General features: G+C 42.3%; 3 protein-coding genes across 4 annotated transcripts; 1 reads left to right on the top strand and 2 right to left on the bottom strand.

Moving 5' to 3' along the window:
- Nucleotides 1-4,107: 4,107 nt before the first annotated feature.
- Nucleotides 4,108-5,970, bottom strand: LOC128720202 (tubulin--tyrosine ligase-like protein 12). The gene has a single exon (XM_053813859.1). The coding sequence runs from the start codon at nt 5,968-5,970 to the stop codon at nt 4,108-4,110; it is 1,863 nt and encodes a 620-aa protein (XP_053669834.1).
- Nucleotides 5,971-7,372: 1,402 nt separating this feature from the next.
- On the bottom strand, nt 7,373-8,884 carry LOC128720972 (zinc finger protein 62 homolog). Its single transcript, XM_053814674.1, has 2 exons — nt 8,421-8,884; nt 7,373-8,318 (listed from the first exon to the last, which is right to left on the bottom strand). Exons 1-2 carry the CDS (start codon nt 8,882-8,884, stop codon nt 7,373-7,375), a joined length of 1,410 nt encoding a protein of 469 aa, XP_053670649.1.
- Nucleotides 8,885-9,412: 528 nt separating this feature from the next.
- Nucleotides 9,413-17,921, top strand: LOC128722141 (AP-1 complex subunit sigma-2). 2 transcript variants are annotated; one of them, XM_053815978.1, is made up of 5 exons: nt 9,413-9,458; nt 9,652-9,830; nt 9,910-10,018; nt 10,081-10,218; nt 16,950-17,921. In XM_053815978.1, exons 1-5 carry the CDS (start codon nt 9,456-9,458, stop codon nt 16,992-16,994), a joined length of 474 nt encoding a protein of 157 aa, XP_053671953.1. In that variant the 5' UTR covers nt 9,413-9,455; the 3' UTR covers nt 16,995-17,921. The 2 variants fall into 2 exon arrangements, with proteins under 2 accessions (XP_053671953.1, XP_053671954.1); XM_053815979.1 differs by lacking the exon at nt 16,950-17,921 and adding an exon at nt 14,927-15,018.
- The last annotated feature ends 1,190 nt before the right edge of the window (nt 17,922-19,111 follow it).

Below are 19,111 nucleotides of genomic sequence, written 5' to 3'. Positions count from 1 at the left end.
CAAGGAGCGCTGGCACTGACGGAGATTTACGGGGGATTAGCGCACACACACACGTACAGCTGCCACGAACGCCAAAGCCCAAAAACGGGGCTGGGAGCTTACGTAAGTAAAAGCGGCACAATCTCCTGACGTCTCCAGAGAGGCTAGGCGTCCTTCGGAAGGATTCTCGCAACGTTGGTGGGACTAGCAGCAACAACAACAGCAACAACAACAGCAAAAAAGGACCCATCTCGCGCCCACGGTCCCTTCTCCAACTGGGTCATCCACATTCAGCTCGCTTCTGTCGCACCATCTGTCGCACCACAGCCAGGATGTATGTCCTTTTTCGCTCTATCACGCACGCTTGCTTGCTGCTTGTCACGGCGCGTCCTTCGTTGGTGCGTGTTGATGCGCCACCGACTGGCTTATCGAAGGGTTACGATTGAATACCTCGGGGGAGGGAGGCACACGCAAAAGGACGATTCCCTTACGATGCACTGATTAGCGAAAATCAACAGCAGCGTGTTTGTGGAGCGCGTCACCGAAACCGATTCCCAGGATGTTCCAGCCGTGGGACGTCGCTCGAGAAAGGACCAGCAATGAGGGTTTTCCCATTTATGCAAATGGAGCTAAGCCCTTTAGTCCTCTCAGTGCTCCCAAATTTCCCAAGAGTACACGCTCGCTTGCCGTTGCTGGGGTTTTTTTTTTCAGCGTCATGTTTGCCAAATGCTTGATAATTGAGCCTGCTCGCTCTCCATACCGCTGCAGCTGCATTTCTCATTCGCTGGTTTATCAACACTCGACCCGCGGTTGGTTGTTAAACAAATTGGTGTGCTTTTTAAAAGATCAAAGACCGATGGCAGGTTTTTTTTCCTCCCTATCGCGTCCATGGCACACGCACCACGTGTCATCATGGCCTGCTGCGTGCGAGCTCGGTTATGGAATTTAATGAACGAATTTCGGAGCTCTCTCTTTCACTCTCGCTTTCCCATAAAGGGAGACAAAAGAAGAAAAAAATAATATGCTACTGCACAAAACCAATTATGATCACGGCAGGACGCGCCAGAATGCACGGAACGAAAGCAAGCAAATCTCTTCTCTCCACACAAAAAAAAAAAACAAACAAAAAAAACACGTTAAAAAATGATGTAGAAAATGTTGCACCCGTTATGTACCGCTTTTGAACGTGGCCACGCGCGCACCCTGCACTCAAACAAAACGATCAATCTTCTCTCTGTCTACGAAGTTGCCGGGAAAACAAAAAAAAACCCGTAATGCAAACCTCCGGCTGCCAAACGGGTTGATCTGTGGGGTTTACGTTTTTCCTCTCCTACCGAGGACTCGCCGATCGGGTTTACGGTCCCTGTTTCAATCTCTACGGTTTCCTCTCTGTTTCTTCCGAGCTTCGATAAATGGTTCTCTCTTTTTACGAAAAAAAAGACGAAACAATACGAGATAAAAAGAAAAAATACGCATAAATAGAAAGTGTCCTATAAATTACAAAAAAAAAGAAGGATAAACACAAAACACACACACGCGCGCCCGCGTGTAACGAAGACGTACCAAAAAGGCATGCAAAAAAATGTGTACCGTAGAAAGATGACAATATTGACCACATGTTGAAGCATATGAAATGTTCGTTTGCGTTTGTTTTTTATATATACACCTCTCTCGAGACGGCGAGAGATAGCAACAACAAAGAAGAAGAAAAAAAAAGGTTTAAACTAGCAAAAGAAGGCACGAGGCGTGTTTAGTGTGCGGCATTATATATATATTTGTGGCTTGTTGCTGTTCCAATACCCGCATGGTTATGTGTCCTTTCAGTAGAAAGGGCTTCTGTGTAAAGGATTAACTGCTTCCAACCGTGCACAGGAGTATCGTTGTCCGAGATCCGCCGCGAACGGTGATCGAGATCCTCCTACGAGCGGTGCACAATTTTTGTACATCACACATCCGGCAAACCCCCATCCGAGAGAGAAGAGAAGAGAGACAGCGAGAGATAGAGGTTTAGCTGGAGTCACCCTGTGGACAGCATCCAGGGCCAGCCGTAGCATTTGATACGAACATAGAGAGGCCGGTTTTTACCGGTAGAGCTAAACGAAACCAGCTGAACGCAAACACATTTGTGAACGCAACTTTTACAACCCCCAGTTTGGGAGAGGCAGACGAGCAGCATCGCAGGATATCAGGATACCGCAGGATCAGGTGCGTGAGTGTGTGAGGTTTAAGGCGAGGGGGTTGAAAGTGCTCGTAGTTGTAAGTGAAAGTTACGTAGAAAGTATTCTAAAACTCGAACACGCCGATCGAGATCGAGGCAGCGATGATGCGCAACCAAAAAATGAAGACGAAACAAACAAACAAACAAAAAGAATAAGAAAGCAAACAAATCTTGTACAGAAGAACGAAACGACGGTTCGGGAAGTTAATATATATATATATATATGAATATTTATTAGCCGGTCGGTGTGTTTCGAATATTTATGTTTTCCGCTAGCGGCGTTAGCGGCTGGGCGCCCGATAGTTTAATCATCGTTCACCGGATCGTGTATGTTTCTATTTATCGCAATTGAATTACGATTAAGGGATCCCCACCTACCACCTACAAGAGAGGCTAGCTGCTGGCCTGGAAGGGAGGATGCACTTTTGCGCTAGTTTTACTCGTCCCGAGAACGGCGTGCGTGTGTGCGTGGTTGTGGGTGTAAAATGGGGCTCACATTTTTGGGGCAGGAACGCGTTTCTGTTCCCAATTCGTCCTGCACCACCGACCAGGCCACCGCACCCCCGAATCGAAGACGGATCGTTGTTTTCATATCCTTATGGTAAGCGAGGATGGGTTGCGTGCAAACCTGCATAAAAGGGCAGCCCCTTGTGCAGCCGTTAATGTAATGTAAAATGTTGTCTACAGTTTGCGTACAGCGCACGCATATACTCTCTCTCTCTCTCTCCATTTTGCTCTCTCCCCACTTCCGGGTTAATCAAATGTGGGAGGAACAGGAAGCACATTAACCGGCTACCGTGGAGCAGGTGTGGGCGCATCAAAACTCGCGGTGAAACTCTTAAGCATAGATTCAATGTTGAGCCCGTTTTGTGGGTGGGATTCAGGCGCTTCCCGGATCCAAAATGGCGCCTAGTTAGGTTAGGATCCCGATGGGAGTCAAACATACAGCAGTTATCGATGATCGTGTCACGCATTGACCGCTAGGAAAGGCACCGACGTGCGCGCACACACACACACACTCGAAACTGAAACTAATAAGAAGAAAAAATGTCAATGTGATTCACTATAAAAAGCAAACAAAAATGCATTTAAGACTTACCACACTGCGAGCAGTATCTAGGTGTTTTAAACTTATAGCAGAAACCCACTTCCCCCGACTTAAAATCCATCACTCACTCGCATACTTACGGGTGAGAAGAGAAAAAATAGGGTGATCAAATCACTGTTGGGGGGGGCATATGGATTTTTGTTTTGGCCTTGGGTCCTTTTCTCAAATTAAAAACCGTTTTAAAAAAAATCCCATACAATAGAAGCATGTAGGAAGGCGTACGTGCGCGATCACACTCCCCGTAAAAAACTCGTATTTGTTGAATATTGTTCGTGTCGTGATGGGTGATGGGTGATCTATATACGCGATCACGTGACCCAAGGGAGTCTCAACAAGGAATAAACGTGTCGTATTAAATGTCGAAACTGATTAAAAAAACACACACACACAAATTACCCACAAAAAAGGAAAAGCGTAACGCACGGGAAAGAAGAATATGAAACGGGGCGTACTGCTATGGTAAGTTTTCCCGGTTTTTCCGTAACGCTTTATCGTGATCGTCGTCAAGTGTCCGTCGGCCTGCGGAAGGCCTAGTCTAGTTGGAATGCAGAAAGAGAGACCGAGAGAGAGAGAGAGAGAGATGGAAGTCGGTAGAAGCCAGAAGCATCATCAAAAAAAAAATAAAATAAAATTGTAACGTTAGCAAGTGGACTTTTCTTCCCTATCGTAACATCCGAAAGCCCTCTCTCAAAGCGCCGATTTACGGTGGTTCCTTTCTTTACACGAACCCGTTTATCGTGCGAAAAGAAAAAGCCAGCGACAAGGGAATTTTATCATCTTTAAAGGCAACTTTATTCACCACCTACACGATCCGCCGGAACACGTCCAAATTTTCCTGCTCGAGAAACAGCAGATTGAACACGTCGTTGTAAAACTCCGGATAGTACTCGCACGCCCGCTGGCAATCGGGCATGAAGTTAACCTCGAGCAGCTTCGGTTCGACCCGCATCCGACCGGCATCCGTCCACTCGAGCATCAAATCGACGGCGTACAGACCGCGAGACTGAGCACTGGCACCGATTCCGCACGGTGGTCCAACCTTAGTCGCACCCTGCAACATCTCCTTCAGCATCTCGCAAATGTCCGTCTCGATCTGGTCCCACGGGTGGCCCGGGTACTGCACCTGCCAGCTCCGCACGAACTCGTCACACTTCATGTGCCGCAACCGGTACTCGCCATAGTTCATGACGGTGAAGTGCTTCTCGTAATCGTCGAAATCGTCCAGCTGGAAGGGTTTGTTGGCAAAGCGCAGGAAAAAGTTGGTGTACACGTACGCACACAGCTCGTCGACGCTCTTCACCAGCAGCACGTACCGGACGTCGAACTTGACGCTTGCCTCGAGCTCGGCACGCTCGAACAGCACCGGATGTTCGATGTACTTTTGGGCGATCTTGGGACCGGTTTGCTGCAGGCGCATGATCTGCGGCAGACTGTCCGTGATGTGCGTGTCGAGCGTGCGGGCCAAGTTCCACGGCTTCACGATCCAGTGGTTGTCGAGGCCACGCTGGGCACGGTTCTGGTAGTAGCTCACGAACTGCACCAGTTCCGTCTTCAGGTTGTACGTCACCGGCAGCCAGCGAGGGTTGGACGCCAGCGAGACCTCGTCCGCATCGGACGGGGTGGTGGTGTCCTTGCGCGCCATCCTCCGGCAAACGATACTCAGCAGGTCCTTGATCGTCATGACGTTCTCGAATGGAAACTGGTTCACGAACTGGTTCGGGTTGGTTTCGCTCAGCTCCCGGAACTCCTTGAAGTGGCTGGCCATCCACAGGATATCGGCATCGGCCGGATCGGTTACCAGTTCGTACGCCGGATCGGTGAGGTACTGATTGACTAGCCCGTACTGCGAGTACACCTTCAGTGGCCGGTTGCAGTCGATCAGTGGCGGTGACACGTCCGGATCGGGCAGTGATTCTTCGATGTGACCCGCCAGGAAGTACTCCTTCGGTGGTTCCGTCTGCGAAAAGTCTTCCTGCACGAGGCAAGCGTACTGCCAGGGTAATAGCAGCGCGTCACGTTCCTTCGAGCCGCATGGTACGCCCTCGACGAAATCACGGTACAAGTTGTCTCCCTCGTCGATGTCCTCCGTGGGGAAGAGCAAGCTGTACGTGATGCCCTCGGGGATGTGCATGAATGGTACGACGCGACAATTCGGTGATTCGCCGTGCAGAATCGCACTTCCCACCTCGTCCATCACGTACCAGATTGGCATCCGATTCTCGACTGACAGGCCGTCCGCGTTCACCGAGTACATGTTGCACCATCGCCACATGTCCTGCAGGATTCGGGGCACGTACGTGCTCGGGGGTACTTCGTCGTCTTGCTGCAGACCCATCATCACCGCCAGCCGGCTGACCAGGTCCGGGTGCGAGTTCAGCAGCTGGCGGGCATTGTCCGTTCGAAACGTCCACGCATGGTCGATCAGGTAGATTGCCGTCGGGTCGTCCACCTTCAAGCCACCCTCTTTGGACACTTGCAGGGTCCAGACGGGATCCTCCGCGGATCGTGGTTCTTCGCCGTAGTCGACGGCGAGCAGCGAGAAGGCAAGGCCCGCATCAAACACCTGCCCGGACAGCTTGCGGTACAACTCGGGCCAAAACAGTTCCGGCACGCCGGACGACTGGAGCTGAGGTTTGTGAGCTGCTGTAAATGCGTCGTAGTCCATGTCGACGGTACGATCTAGGATTTTCCACACCACAACGGAACCGGCCAACGTGTTTTGCGCAAAAATGTAAACAAAACCGGCGACTTATTTGACAGTTGTGTGGCTGGGGATGAACCAAAATAGACCTTTGCTGCGTTCGGAGCCTTTGAAGCAGCCCTGAATGAACACAAACGTCAAAGGTACCCTATGCAGTCACCACAGCACAGGTGTGCTATCGTATTATTTCCCGCGTTCCCTCAAGACTTGAGCCTGATAATGCTTTCTTTTGGCATTTTTGCATTGCTGAGTTATTCCGATTTAGCCGTGGTCAATTTATCACAAGTAATTGTGTCGATCGATCACTAGCAATGGGACATACAAATCGTTCTAGTGACTTCTAGACTACCGGGTTCGGATGCAGGATCGATTTGAAATTGAAACTAACCCGTAATAATTGCGCTACGACAGATAATAACTTAGCACGTTCTACTAAATTTATTGGATCGATTAATAAATACGCGTTTGTATGGATTAACAGTAACGATTCACTACGGATAGGTTCGAACGTAAATAAATAATTGAATAAATAAATAAATAGTAGTACAAACATTAACGCTACTACGTATCCCTCCAATTGACAGTGGACAAATACTGGTGGCAGTTTTCGAATCGAATGTAAAATTACTGAAAAAAAATTTAAAAAAAAATCGAAAACTGTGGCACATCCACTGTTCTCCCTAATAACAGCGACGATAAGATTAACCTAGCGATAAACCCAAACGTTAACGTTACATTAATAATGTACAACATACGCAAGGCGGTTAACGCGTGTGAAGATCAAATAGAAAAATGCACCTTAATGGCTGGCAACAAGACATACTATTCGACATAAGTTGTACGCATACACGTGATATATAATATGCTCGGTTCGAGTTGCATGTGACTCGTTCGTCTGTCTTCCTAATTTAGTTGTTACCATTCGCCTTATCATGGGATGCAATGTGGTTAGTTTTGTAATTTCGATTCCACTAAAATGACGACAAATTTTGCTCTACAAACTAATGCTTTTTTCATGTTATTTCTTTGTTTTCAGGTACACCGGTAGCTAAGAGAATGATTAATCAATTTCGTTCAACCTTCCTCGGTCGTTCCGATCGCTTTCCGCTCTGCGATCAATTTTCTAGCCCAATTTTACACCGCAGTTTAAATCCCACGGTTTTCGTGGATGAATCAGCTGTTTGGCTATGTATTCTACTAGTTAATATTATTACGTTTTGCTTATTACTTACCAATGGAATAAAGATTATTAATACGGTCGAGTTTGAGTATCTTGTCAGCATTATGTGTGTGTGTCTTTTCCTCGATCAGCATCTCCAGACTCCGTCGTAACGAGTGTGTATAACTTGTTTTGGCCACCAGTTCTCTATCGCACCATGTGAATGCGCTTTGCGTGCATGACCAGATAGCGTTTCTGCTTCGTACTAAACCCGCACAACGGACACTGGTACGGCTCCGTCGTGACGTGCGTCAGCTTGTGCTTCTGAAGACATTCGTTCGTGTTGAACTTTTTCTCGCACTGGTTGCACGAAAAATTCCGCTCATCCAGATGCACAAGCTCGTGGCTTACGAGGTGATTCCGGAAACGGAACTTTTTGTCACAAAATCGGCAGCTGAACTGCAACTTATCGTCATGCACCCTCATGTGATTGTACAGCGCGACGTTCGTTTTGAAGCGCTTATCACACACGGTGCAGCCAAAGTTGCGTTCCCGCGAATGCACGTTAGCGATGTGATTGTTCAGCAATCGGCGATTGCCAAACTTTTTCTCGCAAAAGCTACATTCCACATTTTTGATATTCAAATGCACCTGATTAACATGGTACGAGTACGCGCTCCGGTTGGCGAGAGTTTTTTCACAGATGTAACAGTACAGCTTTCGTGTCTCTACCGGTTTCACCATGTCCGGTACCGTCGGATCCTTGTCATCGTTTTCCTTGTTCGTGCTTCCCTCACCTGATTTCGGTTCCGTTGTCTGCTGACTACCATCGGCCTCCTCTAATTCACCCTCCGGTTCATCGTCACCCAGCCCGGATCCGGCAGAGCCTATGCTATCTGGTTCCTGTTCACCTTCACCGGCCCCAGGGGCCGGCTGAATCAAACTCAGCGCGTGCATTGTCATATGTTCAATGAGAATAGCTCGATCTAGATAGTTGTCGCACTGCTCACAATGAAAGATCTGATCCCAATGTTCATCTTTCATATGATCCACTAGCGCCGTTTGAGTCTCGAACCGAACGCAACTCCCGGTAGGTTTTGATTTGCAAAACGTGCAGGCAACTGTCCCAGTGGCGCTTGTTGGGACTTTTAGGCTAAAATGAATGACCAATGAATTACAAACGAATTTCGAGAGTTAACGAATTTCAATACAATAAATGGAAACAAAACTAGCATTCAAAGAAAATATCTGTTACCTATCTTTAGTATCTTGTTTGCGTAGAGGAACAATTGGCGTATCCTTCGCAGTGACATTGGCGTTATTTTCGTGTACAGCAGATTCCTTCGCAGGCCTATCACTCAGCACCACTGAATCTTGTTGTGCGGTATCCATCGGGACAGTATCCTCTTTGCTTGGTTTGAGGATGGAGACAAATCGCTCTTCCATTATACGACACTTTTCGAACAGATCGTGCCACTTGGTGATGATATCCTTGCAGCAGAAGCATATCTTCGTCGGAAGGGTGTCGTTTTCCGCAATATCTATATTCAGATACTTTGCTATCTTGCCCCGCAGGTCGTTCTGATACCGCGAGTGCACCGACGTGAGGGTTTCTTCGGATTTGCCACAGATACGACAAATCTTCTTGAAATCGATACTGCCCATTTTAGCATCACTCACAGCGGCCGTAACGACCGTACTCTTCCAACTTGTATCCATTCTACCGGGCAATATCCGCGTCGTTACTCAAGTGAATGTTTCGTATTTCGAGCTAAAGTTCCACATATTTTTCGTACCTCTGCTTCATTGTCTGCAAATCGTGGAGACAAGTTGTTTAGTTTTTTTTTCAGCAGCGCTCAAAGATTTATCAACTTTTCAACGATCTGAAAATGTATCATTCTGTCATTCTAACGGCTGGTTTACATGATCGGACTCACTACCACACAACCAGATTCGTCCTTGCAGGATAATGTATGCTACTTCTTATTCTTATTCAAGAATGAAACTCTTTTTGAAAACATAGCTCTATGAGAAAATAAACAAAATAATGAAATATATATTTTAAGCAATCAATCATTGGAAATGTATGCAAAGATCTTCTCAATTATCCCATTTCTTCAGCTTGATTCAAAACCACTGGGCACATGGTATGTTGACAGCAATATCAAATTATCGCTATGTCAAAACCTTGCGACAACGAGTCATAATATTTTTTTTCATAAGTGATCAATTTGGTCGAATGTTTTACGAGTTTTGAACAACAATTGTGATCTTGTTAGTATAGAAAATCATGGTACGTACCACAGTACAACGCACTCATTTACCAAACAAATTGATATATTAAGCATGGTTCGAAAACGCAGCAATCGGGTGAACGTTTATAAAACTCCTTCCTTGTGAATTAATGACGTCATCATCCGAGGATGATTTTTAAGCAAACAATGCCACAAATCGTTGTAAAAGATTTTTATTTTTTGTTCTTGCAGTTGCAGTTTATGCTCTTGTTCAGCCGACAAGGCAAACTTCGGTTACAAAAATGGTATGTTGCACACTCGGATAAGGTCAAGAAGAAGATCACCAGGGAGCTGATCACAACTATTCTCTCTCGTAAACCTAAAATGTGTTCCTTTTTGGAATGGAAAGACTGTACGATTGTTTACAAAAGGTAGGCATTCACTAAGTTCGGAGAGAATGCAGAAATAGATAAAAAATTATTAATGAAAAATTTTCTTTCTCTCTTTTAGATATGCCAGCTTGTACTTTTGCTGTGCTATTGAACAGAATGATAACGAACTGTTAACCCTGGAAGTGATTCACAGATACGTGGAGTTGTTGGACAAGTACTTTGGTAGTGTAAGTATGATTAGAAGAATCTAAAAGCAGTCCATTAGACATTTAATAATCTTCTCTTGCAGGTTTGTGAACTTGACATCATTTTCAACTTTGAGAAGGCCTATTTCATATTGGATGAACTATTGGTAGGAGGAGAGATACAGGAAACGTCGAAAAAGAATGTCCTGAAAGCAATAGCAGCCCAAGATGTGCTACAAGAGGTCAGTACACCTGATGATTCTTACGATATATAAGCTCAAACCGCTAGAACGTTAAATGATGTCATCGATTCGAGACTCTTGCCAATCTCATGTCACAAAAGCAACTACAAACCACAAACACTAGCCGAACATGCCTTACATTTTATCATATTTCAATCGAAGATATGCTATACACGCTATTCTGGCTCTTTCATCATTTCTATGCAAGCAAATGTGCTATATGAGTGATATCGTCGATGCTTAAACTATATTTGCATTGTTAGTGTCTTAAAAGCTGCGTTAAATACGCTTTCTAATTCAGTTATTCATTACCACTCGTGTGTTTGCCCACAGAAATTATAGAAATGATTTGCCCTACATATGCTTCGATCAAGTGGAGTAGGGCTTTTTTTTATAATTTATTGTTGTTGCGTGTTTTTGGTTGAGTTTGTTTTGTTTATTTTCTGTTTTATTTGTTATTCTATTTATTTTATTTTTATATCATTTGTCTCATATTTGACCGAGCAAACCTTACTGCTTCGTGTACATTGTTTATTGAAATATTGTTATAAAGCAAATTATTGCCAAATCTACGTCTTGCCCGACACCAAAAATATTTTCTTTTTTTTTTGTTTTGGTTTTTAATTAAGTATGCTTTGTTGTTTTCGCAAGAACTATTTTCAATACTTTGAAAAAGAATAATTAAAGAATATTTTATTGGAGCTTGATAGTGTAATAGTGTACAAGATACGCCAGGGAGCTATTATAAACTAAAATATAAAAGCCCTTGCTCCACCAGCCAATAGATGCTTAGGCGTATTGTTACTAAATAAGTTATCTTTTAAATGACAGTCAACAAAAATGGCATGAATAGCGTACTAATTTAATTATACTAAAGCATAAAGGGCTATCTTTAAAATGACTAGATTAGTTAAACACATAACAGCACGTGTTGTATTTTTCTAGGTATTCTTAATGAAATGTGTCCTGTGAGCCGTAAAAAGAAAATCCTCTTGCATTCTTGTCTTTGTCCGTCCTACTCCTTTTCTCATTTGTATGCTAGTGTCGTAGTGTCTTGCTCGCGTCTTTACCCTAGAAGAAGCATGTTGTCTGGAATGCGCTACTACTAATATATATTGTTGGAAGGGTAGCTTAGACTATCGTAGATTCTTTGGCTTTGTCAATCGTTCTGTATTGTTTGATCTGTCTGTACCGTTTCGTTAGCACTCTCGATCTTGCTCCCGATAATTAATGACTGAATTAATCAATACGTAATTCATCTCAAGGACCCGTTTCGGCATTTTACTTTCGAAACGTTTCACAACGCGTCCTGTAGTAACATTTTCTGCAACAAACTTTCTTATACATCTTTTGCAATATCTACCTTCAGTTATGTAGGTTTTCATAAAATTTCGCATTTTAAGCATGTACTACATCTATATATTTTCTCTTAATCAACTTAACTAACTTAACATACTTGATCTGCACCAACATTGTGAAACAAAATGGTGCATTCTTTAAAAAATGCAACATCATGTGACTTTCACCTTCTCATGATTTTGCTTTAACATTTCGCAGCAACAGATGTTAATCATTGCCCTGAGAGCTATCATCATGTTAAGCAAACAAATAAATGGTGATCATTATACATACACCGTAGTAGTAAACAAGATTTTTTTATTAGTCTCTTACTCTTTCTCTCTGTCTATCTCTCTCTCTATTTCTTATTTCTTTCTTTTTTTCTCGAAATCTACGTTTCCAAACTATTCCAAAAACTGCCACCCAATTGGTATGATGGCGTGTCTAATTCGTATGATGCGTCTAAATTTATCTGCGTTCTGGTTTTTAATACTGCCTATTTGTGAATGGAACTTGCCACCATGCAACACATAGGATTTAAACGAAACGCTTAACTGATAGTCGACTTATATACCGTAGGTAGTATTGCTCTTGGATACATATTTGCTTCATTCTTTTAGCTTCGTTTTGGTTATGAAATTTTATTGGATTTAACGCTAGTTCCGTTAATTGCCTTTAGATGGTAATGTATTTTGAACGTTTGCGTTGATGCTTTGGTTTGGCGTTGATGCCCATATGTCTGGCATACGACGCAGGTCGCTTCAATTCATGCTTATGCGTTAGCACAGTATGAATTCGATCGCTTATTGTAAATGTTTGAAACATTCAGTAACCATATCTAAACCCTTTGTGTGCGAATGCGAGCCAAACGTTTCGCAAATGTTTCTATTTATTTGTCTTTTTATGTTCTTTTCTTTCGTTTTTCCCGCACACCTTCCGTATGCAGCAAAAGGAACTGGAGTGCTAATGTAAAAAAAATCAAAACAAAAACGAACGAAAACATTCTAGCAAATAGTTGATTCGATTGTTCATGTTTCTTCATCAAGCGATAGTCAGAGCGCCCAGGGAATGCAACCGAGCGTGCTTATCAATTTTATTCCAAACTAGCTAGCATAATGCCGCTTCCTGGGGCCATGGGAAGGCTCGTAAGAGATGCTTCATTCTGCCGCGGGCAATCACCTCCCATCGTGTTATCGGGCACAAGCGAGTTCGAGCATACACATCGATCAAGTTGCGCTGTAAATATGCAATGGTTAGGATTCATTCCAATTTTTTTATGCATTTGTCAAACCGTTACATTTCTTGTTGTTTCATATTCCATTTTTTAAAACTTACTTCAAAGCTAAATAAATTTGTTAAATTGATTTTCTTCGAACTGTTTGCCGTAGGTAAATTGTTTTACAATCCTTTTGTGCGCTCGACCAAATTTAAAGCTTATTTATTTTTCCGCATTCCAAAATGGTGTGCAAGGTTCTTGGTTCTTGAACAATATAAAGTATCGTGGTTGCTTTCAAGTGTACAGCTTCATTTTTATCATCATTTTCAAGGAAGTGTCCCTTATTTTCATGCGTCAAACTTAATCCATTCGATAAACTTGTACTTAGCCATCGAACGATCGTTTCGCCGCCTTTTTTCTACTTCTGTTGCAGGTTTTAGATGAAGAAGATTATTTTCTGTTGTATTAGGAAAAAAACCTCTCACGACATTCCGCTATTTTGTAGCGTGTTCGTCGACTGTCGTGTTGCGAGTCGATCCCCATGCCCAAGACACTACCACGCGTAACATAAAAAAGGATTTTTTGTTTTGTTAGTAAATTTCCCAATTTATTCCAAGTGAGAGGATTTCTTTTTTCGAAATATTCCCTCGTCATCCGAGACGGTAATACAAATTATACTTCAAATATTAAAATTGCGTAAAAAGCATCGACAGACTAGAGCTTACGTCCCATAGATTAAGCTACCATAAGAAATCAAAATAGCATAATAACTGCTGACCGAATCATAACCATCTAAAGCCACCGTTTAAACATAGAGCGATGTATTATTTTGTTATTTCGAAATGGCAAAGCTAATTCTTTGGCACTTGTGCCAACACAAACCATACACCATCGTCACACAAAAACAGCATCAGAACAATAAATGAGACATCAAAAGCAACCGCAATTGGGGCCATATATGAAACAAAACATGAATAAGTAGATATAGTTAATATACGCAACACTTATATTGGAAACATGGTAATTTATAAAATTAATATGTTGCAAACAAAATTAGCAAAAAATATACACACACCACACTATTTTTCTTTCTTTTTATTTTTTTTCTTAAGCTGATCTGACGTAAACATTCACTAAATTTATGGAAGCTTCAGATTTCGGTTCAATGGGGTATTTTTGATTATACGATTGTGTGCACACACTATGCATAAAAACAACACTTCGTTTTCTGGTCATAATTTCTTCTCTTCTAAAATTTTCGGGTGTCTTTTTATCCTTAGTTTTGATACTTTTCCTTTAGCTTTTCTTCTTCCTTCTTCCTCTAACTCTTTTCACAAAAAAAGGTTTCTATTTTTGATTTTTTATCATTAGTATGATGCAGAACGGTTCAATTTGTTTTTTTTTAAATAAAAGCTAACCAAATTAGAACTTCGTATACTTTCATCGGAACGGTAACCACTAATAATACCCTGTGTCTGATTAATATGCGTAAAATCATGTATGGCAGTGTCTGTTATTTGTTAACCGATTTTGCATGATCAAAACTGACTGTTTTTGATTCATTTTTATTCGTTTATTGATGTAGTTGGTTTGATTCTCGTGCTTAGAAGTATCATTCCAAATTCGTTGTTTGTTTCGTATCGAGCGCTAATTTTATCTCAACGCAGGATGTTTCTTCTTATGACGGCCAACAGGTTTGGATGAATAAGTTCTTCCTTGTTTGTAAATATGCATATGTTTGGAATAACTCATTTTTGCTCAGGGTTGGACGGTTCAGCCTTGCGGTAGTCCGGTGAATCTGGAAGTTGCTGTCTGATTCCCTATTTGAATTTCTTGCTCTTCACGTTCCTTTCTACACTCTATTTCTCCTGTGAAACGTTACTCCTATCGCATGGCAATTGGAATCTTCACCAAACACATTTGATGGAGCCGGTTCGAACAGCAAACACTCGGCTATGTAAATATTATGCGATAAGCGGACAATAATTACCCTCCAAAGGATAACTCCAAACTCATAGTTGCAATTTACCCCATAATCAAATATGGGGATAAATGATCGTTCCGCTAACCATCTCGTGCCCAAATAGTAGCACCTACGCGACTAGCATCAAACCAACAACACACCCGTGTATATTGTATTTTCATTTTGTCCAGGACGAAGCAGCGGACGGAGCCCTAAGAGACATTGGACTGCTCTGAGCAAAACGTGATCCAGCGATGATCCTTCTCGTTGCTCTACTACGAACCCCTTCACCAAAAAAGACCTCCCTCCTTTTAATCCTCTTCGTTACCCCCGCACAATCGGCATTCCAATAATTTCATTTAGTTGTTAATCGTGCCAAATAAATCCCCACGACGTATGATACAGCGCGCTATTGGTTGAATCGGTAATAAATTTAAAACTGTCAAAGTTCGATGATGGTAGAACATTATCTCATCTTTTCATGAAGCGAGATATTTGCATATAACTTCTAGCGGGATTAGGTTGCTTGTAGTGTCCGAATTATGATTTCTTTTCATATTACTGTTATGGTGATTTGCTGATAAAGTATACTTGTTCTTTTTCCAATTCCATACATGAATCGATCATGCTCTCTAACGTAAAATACGGTTTGAAACTTGATCAACATTTTGGCAATGCTTTGAACAATCGATTTGCTTCTAACACGCTGAGCGGTATATTCGGATAATTTTCATTTTTTTTTTCATCTACTATTTATCTTGAGTGAAATGTAACTAATATTAACATTTTAATGCCACCATTCTTAATAGGTTCTTTATGAACGTTATACCATTTCAATCATGCGATACAATAGTGTGGTTTATTTTTGCTTTTATTAGAACTAACTTCTTTCCATAACTCTCGGCGTTTAATAGACTTGCAAAAATGGGAAATAGCAATGAGCTATAAGGATATTACAATATACCATTCTCCTCTATATTCAATAGTATCATGTACAGGAGAATTGTAGTGGTGATTGTTTTACTTATTTTTCGATCTATTCGATCCATGATCAATGAAAACAAAACTCAATCGATCCTCCTTCATTCATCCTTTGTCCCACTCCCTTCCGGCGTCGTTTCGATCCTGCTGGTGGTTTCACGCGTACGATTTTTGCTCGTTTGCTCGCCTAAAACAGAAACAGCATCATTTCGTTTGATTTTTTTTTCGTAAACTTAAAATCAACACACTGCTATGCGCGAATGTTTTACCTCTCTGCCTGCTCTATGGTCATTCCTCCTTCTCTGCGAGATCTGCCCCAATCGCAACCACAGTACAGTACAAAAGTAAACGAAACCAAAATGCCATCCCACAAAACCAGCAGGTACGTAGTATGTGTGCGTGTTTGTGTGTGTGTATTTGTGTCTGTGTCCTGTTGCATGGCTCGGTGTTTGAGTTCGATTTTTTATTCACTTAGTTGTTACCAATGTGCAACTCCGTGTCTTCTAATACATTTCCGTCGTCGTGCTGCAAGCAAAACTAAAACAAACGCCCGCCATCTTAACTAAAGCAAAAAAAAAACGCGCATCATTTCTAACTTGCAATTGAACCTCTTGATCCTCTTGAACCAGAGCGCAGCACCCGCCTTGCGTAAGTTTGTGTGTGCTTGTTTGCTGTTTGTTTCTTATCTGCTTGCAACTTTGTTAACCGATATTAAACCGACATTGTTCACTAGAGTTGTTTAACGAATTCAGATAATTTTCATGTTTTGTTGCGTTTTTTCTTTTATTTGCGGGTGGCGTTTGAAACAATTCACATTTTTGTTTTAAATTTGTTTTTTTTTTATAATTTATGAACCTACTTAAATTTAGCACAGCACTGGATCTTAGGTTGAGTGTTTCTTTCCTTGTACTTTTGCACTACTTTCAATGGTTGTTTTTTTTTCTCTTTTGCAATTTGACTTTATCATAGGGCATTTCCTTAAACCGGCTTTTGCTGCCGTTGCTACCTTTCTTCTATTCTATAGCCAGTGGTTAACGTTGCTTTCTCTTCAGCGTGCAATCAGTGATTTACAGTTAATGCAAGACTTTATATATATATAAAAAGAACAAAACATGGCAATAAGCGACGTGAAAAACGGAAATCACAAAAGACTACTCTTGCTGAACTTGCTGTTCATTTGTGGCGTTCGTTTGAGTGGGTGAGAGAATAATGCATCCATTTGTTTCTCCGTAGGACGAAACTCCACAAGGATTCTTCGAGGATCACGGGCTCGGATAGACGGCGGCCGGTGTCGGTGGAACGAGGCGTATCCTATCACAGGCCAAAGCTCGCAACGAATTATGATTTACGAAATAGGCATTTTAATTTAGTTTTTTTTTGCTGTTTGATATCGACAAAAAAGTAACAATCACTTTAGCAACCGGGGGATCATCTTGTTTCCCCGTCTGATTTTGTTTACACGTTTATCGATCTTAGCAATCATCGATCATTCGAAAGGAAGGGCTCAAAAAGGTTTACTAACACGCGCGGTTGACATGCGACTCCCGTTCTACTAACGGCCCGAAAAGCCTGCTGTTTGTTGTTCCGGGCTACATATCACAACTCTGCAATATTATTCCTATGTTGTCCTTCTGTATGGTTAAACCTTTGTTTTTAGTTTGTAACGAATCGGCATTTAAATTACGTACTCTCGCTGCAGCACGATTCGAAAAAGAAAAAAAAGGTTGCACACAGGATATGGCACCATTTCATCAGACACCGTTTTATGTCTACTCACTCGAAGGTTACACTTTCTCCATTAAGCCGCGTACGGCTCAGTTTGTACTTAACAGATGTGTAAGATAATTCGCCAACATTTCCATCGGCATCACCCATCGCATGTGGTGTGGTCTCGAGCGTGCATCGGGTTGAAGTTACTGTGTTTGTGCACCCGTCGTCCTAGCACGCCCGAATGACCAACGTATTGTGCCGTTTTAAGATCTCGATCGCGATGAAACAGAAGGCGGTTGCAAGACGCTGAAGAAACAGAAAGTATCACCCGGGTTCAGGTGATCCAGAAAACGACCTACATACATATAAAGCATTTATAGAGTGTAGATTTATTCTCGTTGGTAAATATGTTAGTAAAGTAATAGTGAGATCTTATTCCTGGTAAAGCAAAAACTTATCGATCATGGTGAACATACGATTTCTAATAAAATTAGAACTTAGTATAACCTGCTGCGTGTTTGGTGATTATTTATACCTTGGCTTTGAAAGAAATGCTTTAGAGAACTGCTTGCGAAACGGGGTAATTTGTTAGGGAATTCTCAAAACCACACTGGGCATTTGAAGCCGTTAGTACATTTTTAATGTGAATCAAGGTTATTCTCGGTTATCATTCGAAGAGGAATTCTTAGTTTGCAAGAATGATATTTGTCATTTTCTTACACAGTAAAGGTATTGGTCGGAAATCAAATCCTGCATGTTATCGTTGGCACAAAAAATCAGTAAACTTAATTTGAATTTTGGATGCCATGGAATTGATTTTTTATTTTTTTATTGTTTTTTGAAAACCTTATTTATGCAAAAAGGCAGAGAAGCATCCACTACTCCATGCCATTACTAAGCTGCTAATAAAGAGTATATGGAACGATTTGCATTTAGTTCCATTTCTTCTTTTGATTATTAGCAAAACGAAATTATTTGTTCGATTTCTTCTTTTAAGCTTATCTTGTTCTTATTTTCCACGTTGAATATTAGCTAAACAAAAAATCCATTCCAACATCCATTTTAAATCGGCCCAACATCAACTGTGGTAGGCCACAGTTGATCGGTGGTCCTGCGACACGCTTCACTACGCGCCATCCCGTCGGTATCGCTTTCGGGACGCGCAGAATCACGCCTCCCGATGCGTTGTGGAGCTCGCGAGCGCAAGCACAAGCTATTGAGCGAAAGGAAACATCGAAGCGTATCGCTCGCGTATCGGAATGTTAACCTTTTTTTCTTTGGCGCTCACGTCCATTTCTCGCAGGACGTTGCCGACTTTTCCACCAAAAAAAACCCCCCTTTTAGAACCACACGCGTACAGCCGAGTACCTTTAGTGGAAGCGAAACGCGCCATAACAGCGAGAGCAAAATGCCCAACAGGAAGGATCGAGAGAATATCCAAATGCGAGTGAGAGAGCGAGAGAAAACTGTGATAAAAATGGCCACTGTTGAACGAATCAAGATTATGTTTTCATCTCGCAAGCGCCATCTCCAGCAGGTACCAAATGGAAAACAAAAAAAAAAAGGAAGAAGCGGATTGAAACACCAGGACGACGCACGGTTGATTCTGAGTGACACCGGAAAACCCGGAGAGCACCAGCAAAAGAGCGAGAGCGCGCGTGAGAGCGCTTTTGACCATGGGAAAA

The sequence above is a fragment of the Anopheles nili genome, chromosome 2, assembly GCF_943737925.1.
Source record: "Anopheles nili chromosome 2, idAnoNiliSN_F5_01, whole genome shotgun sequence".
NCBI lineage: Eukaryota > Metazoa > Arthropoda > Insecta > Diptera > Culicidae > Anopheles > Anopheles nili.
This window is presented reverse-complemented; position numbering and strand designations above follow the sequence as displayed.

Bases quoted from the DNA above. Each gene is read 5' to 3' on its own strand.
- LOC128720202 (XM_053813859.1), bottom strand. From the start codon at position 5,970: ATGGACTACGACGCATTTACAGCAGCTCACAAACCTCAGCTCCAGTCG.
- LOC128720972 (XM_053814674.1), bottom strand. From the start codon at position 8,884: ATGGATACAAGTTGGAAGAGTACGGTCGTTACGGCCGCTGTGAGTGAT. The intron at 8,319-8,420 runs GTAACAGATATT...CATTCATTTTAG, and splicing joins AAACAAGATACTAAAGATAG to CCTAAAAGTCCCAACAAGCG.
- LOC128722141 (XM_053815978.1), top strand. The intron at 10,019-10,080 runs GTAAGTATGATT...CTTCTCTTGCAG, and splicing joins TGGACAAGTACTTTGGTAGT to GTTTGTGAACTTGACATCAT. The intron at 10,219-16,949 runs GTCAGTACACCT...GTTTCTCCGTAG, and splicing joins CCCAAGATGTGCTACAAGAG to GACGAAACTCCACAAGGATT.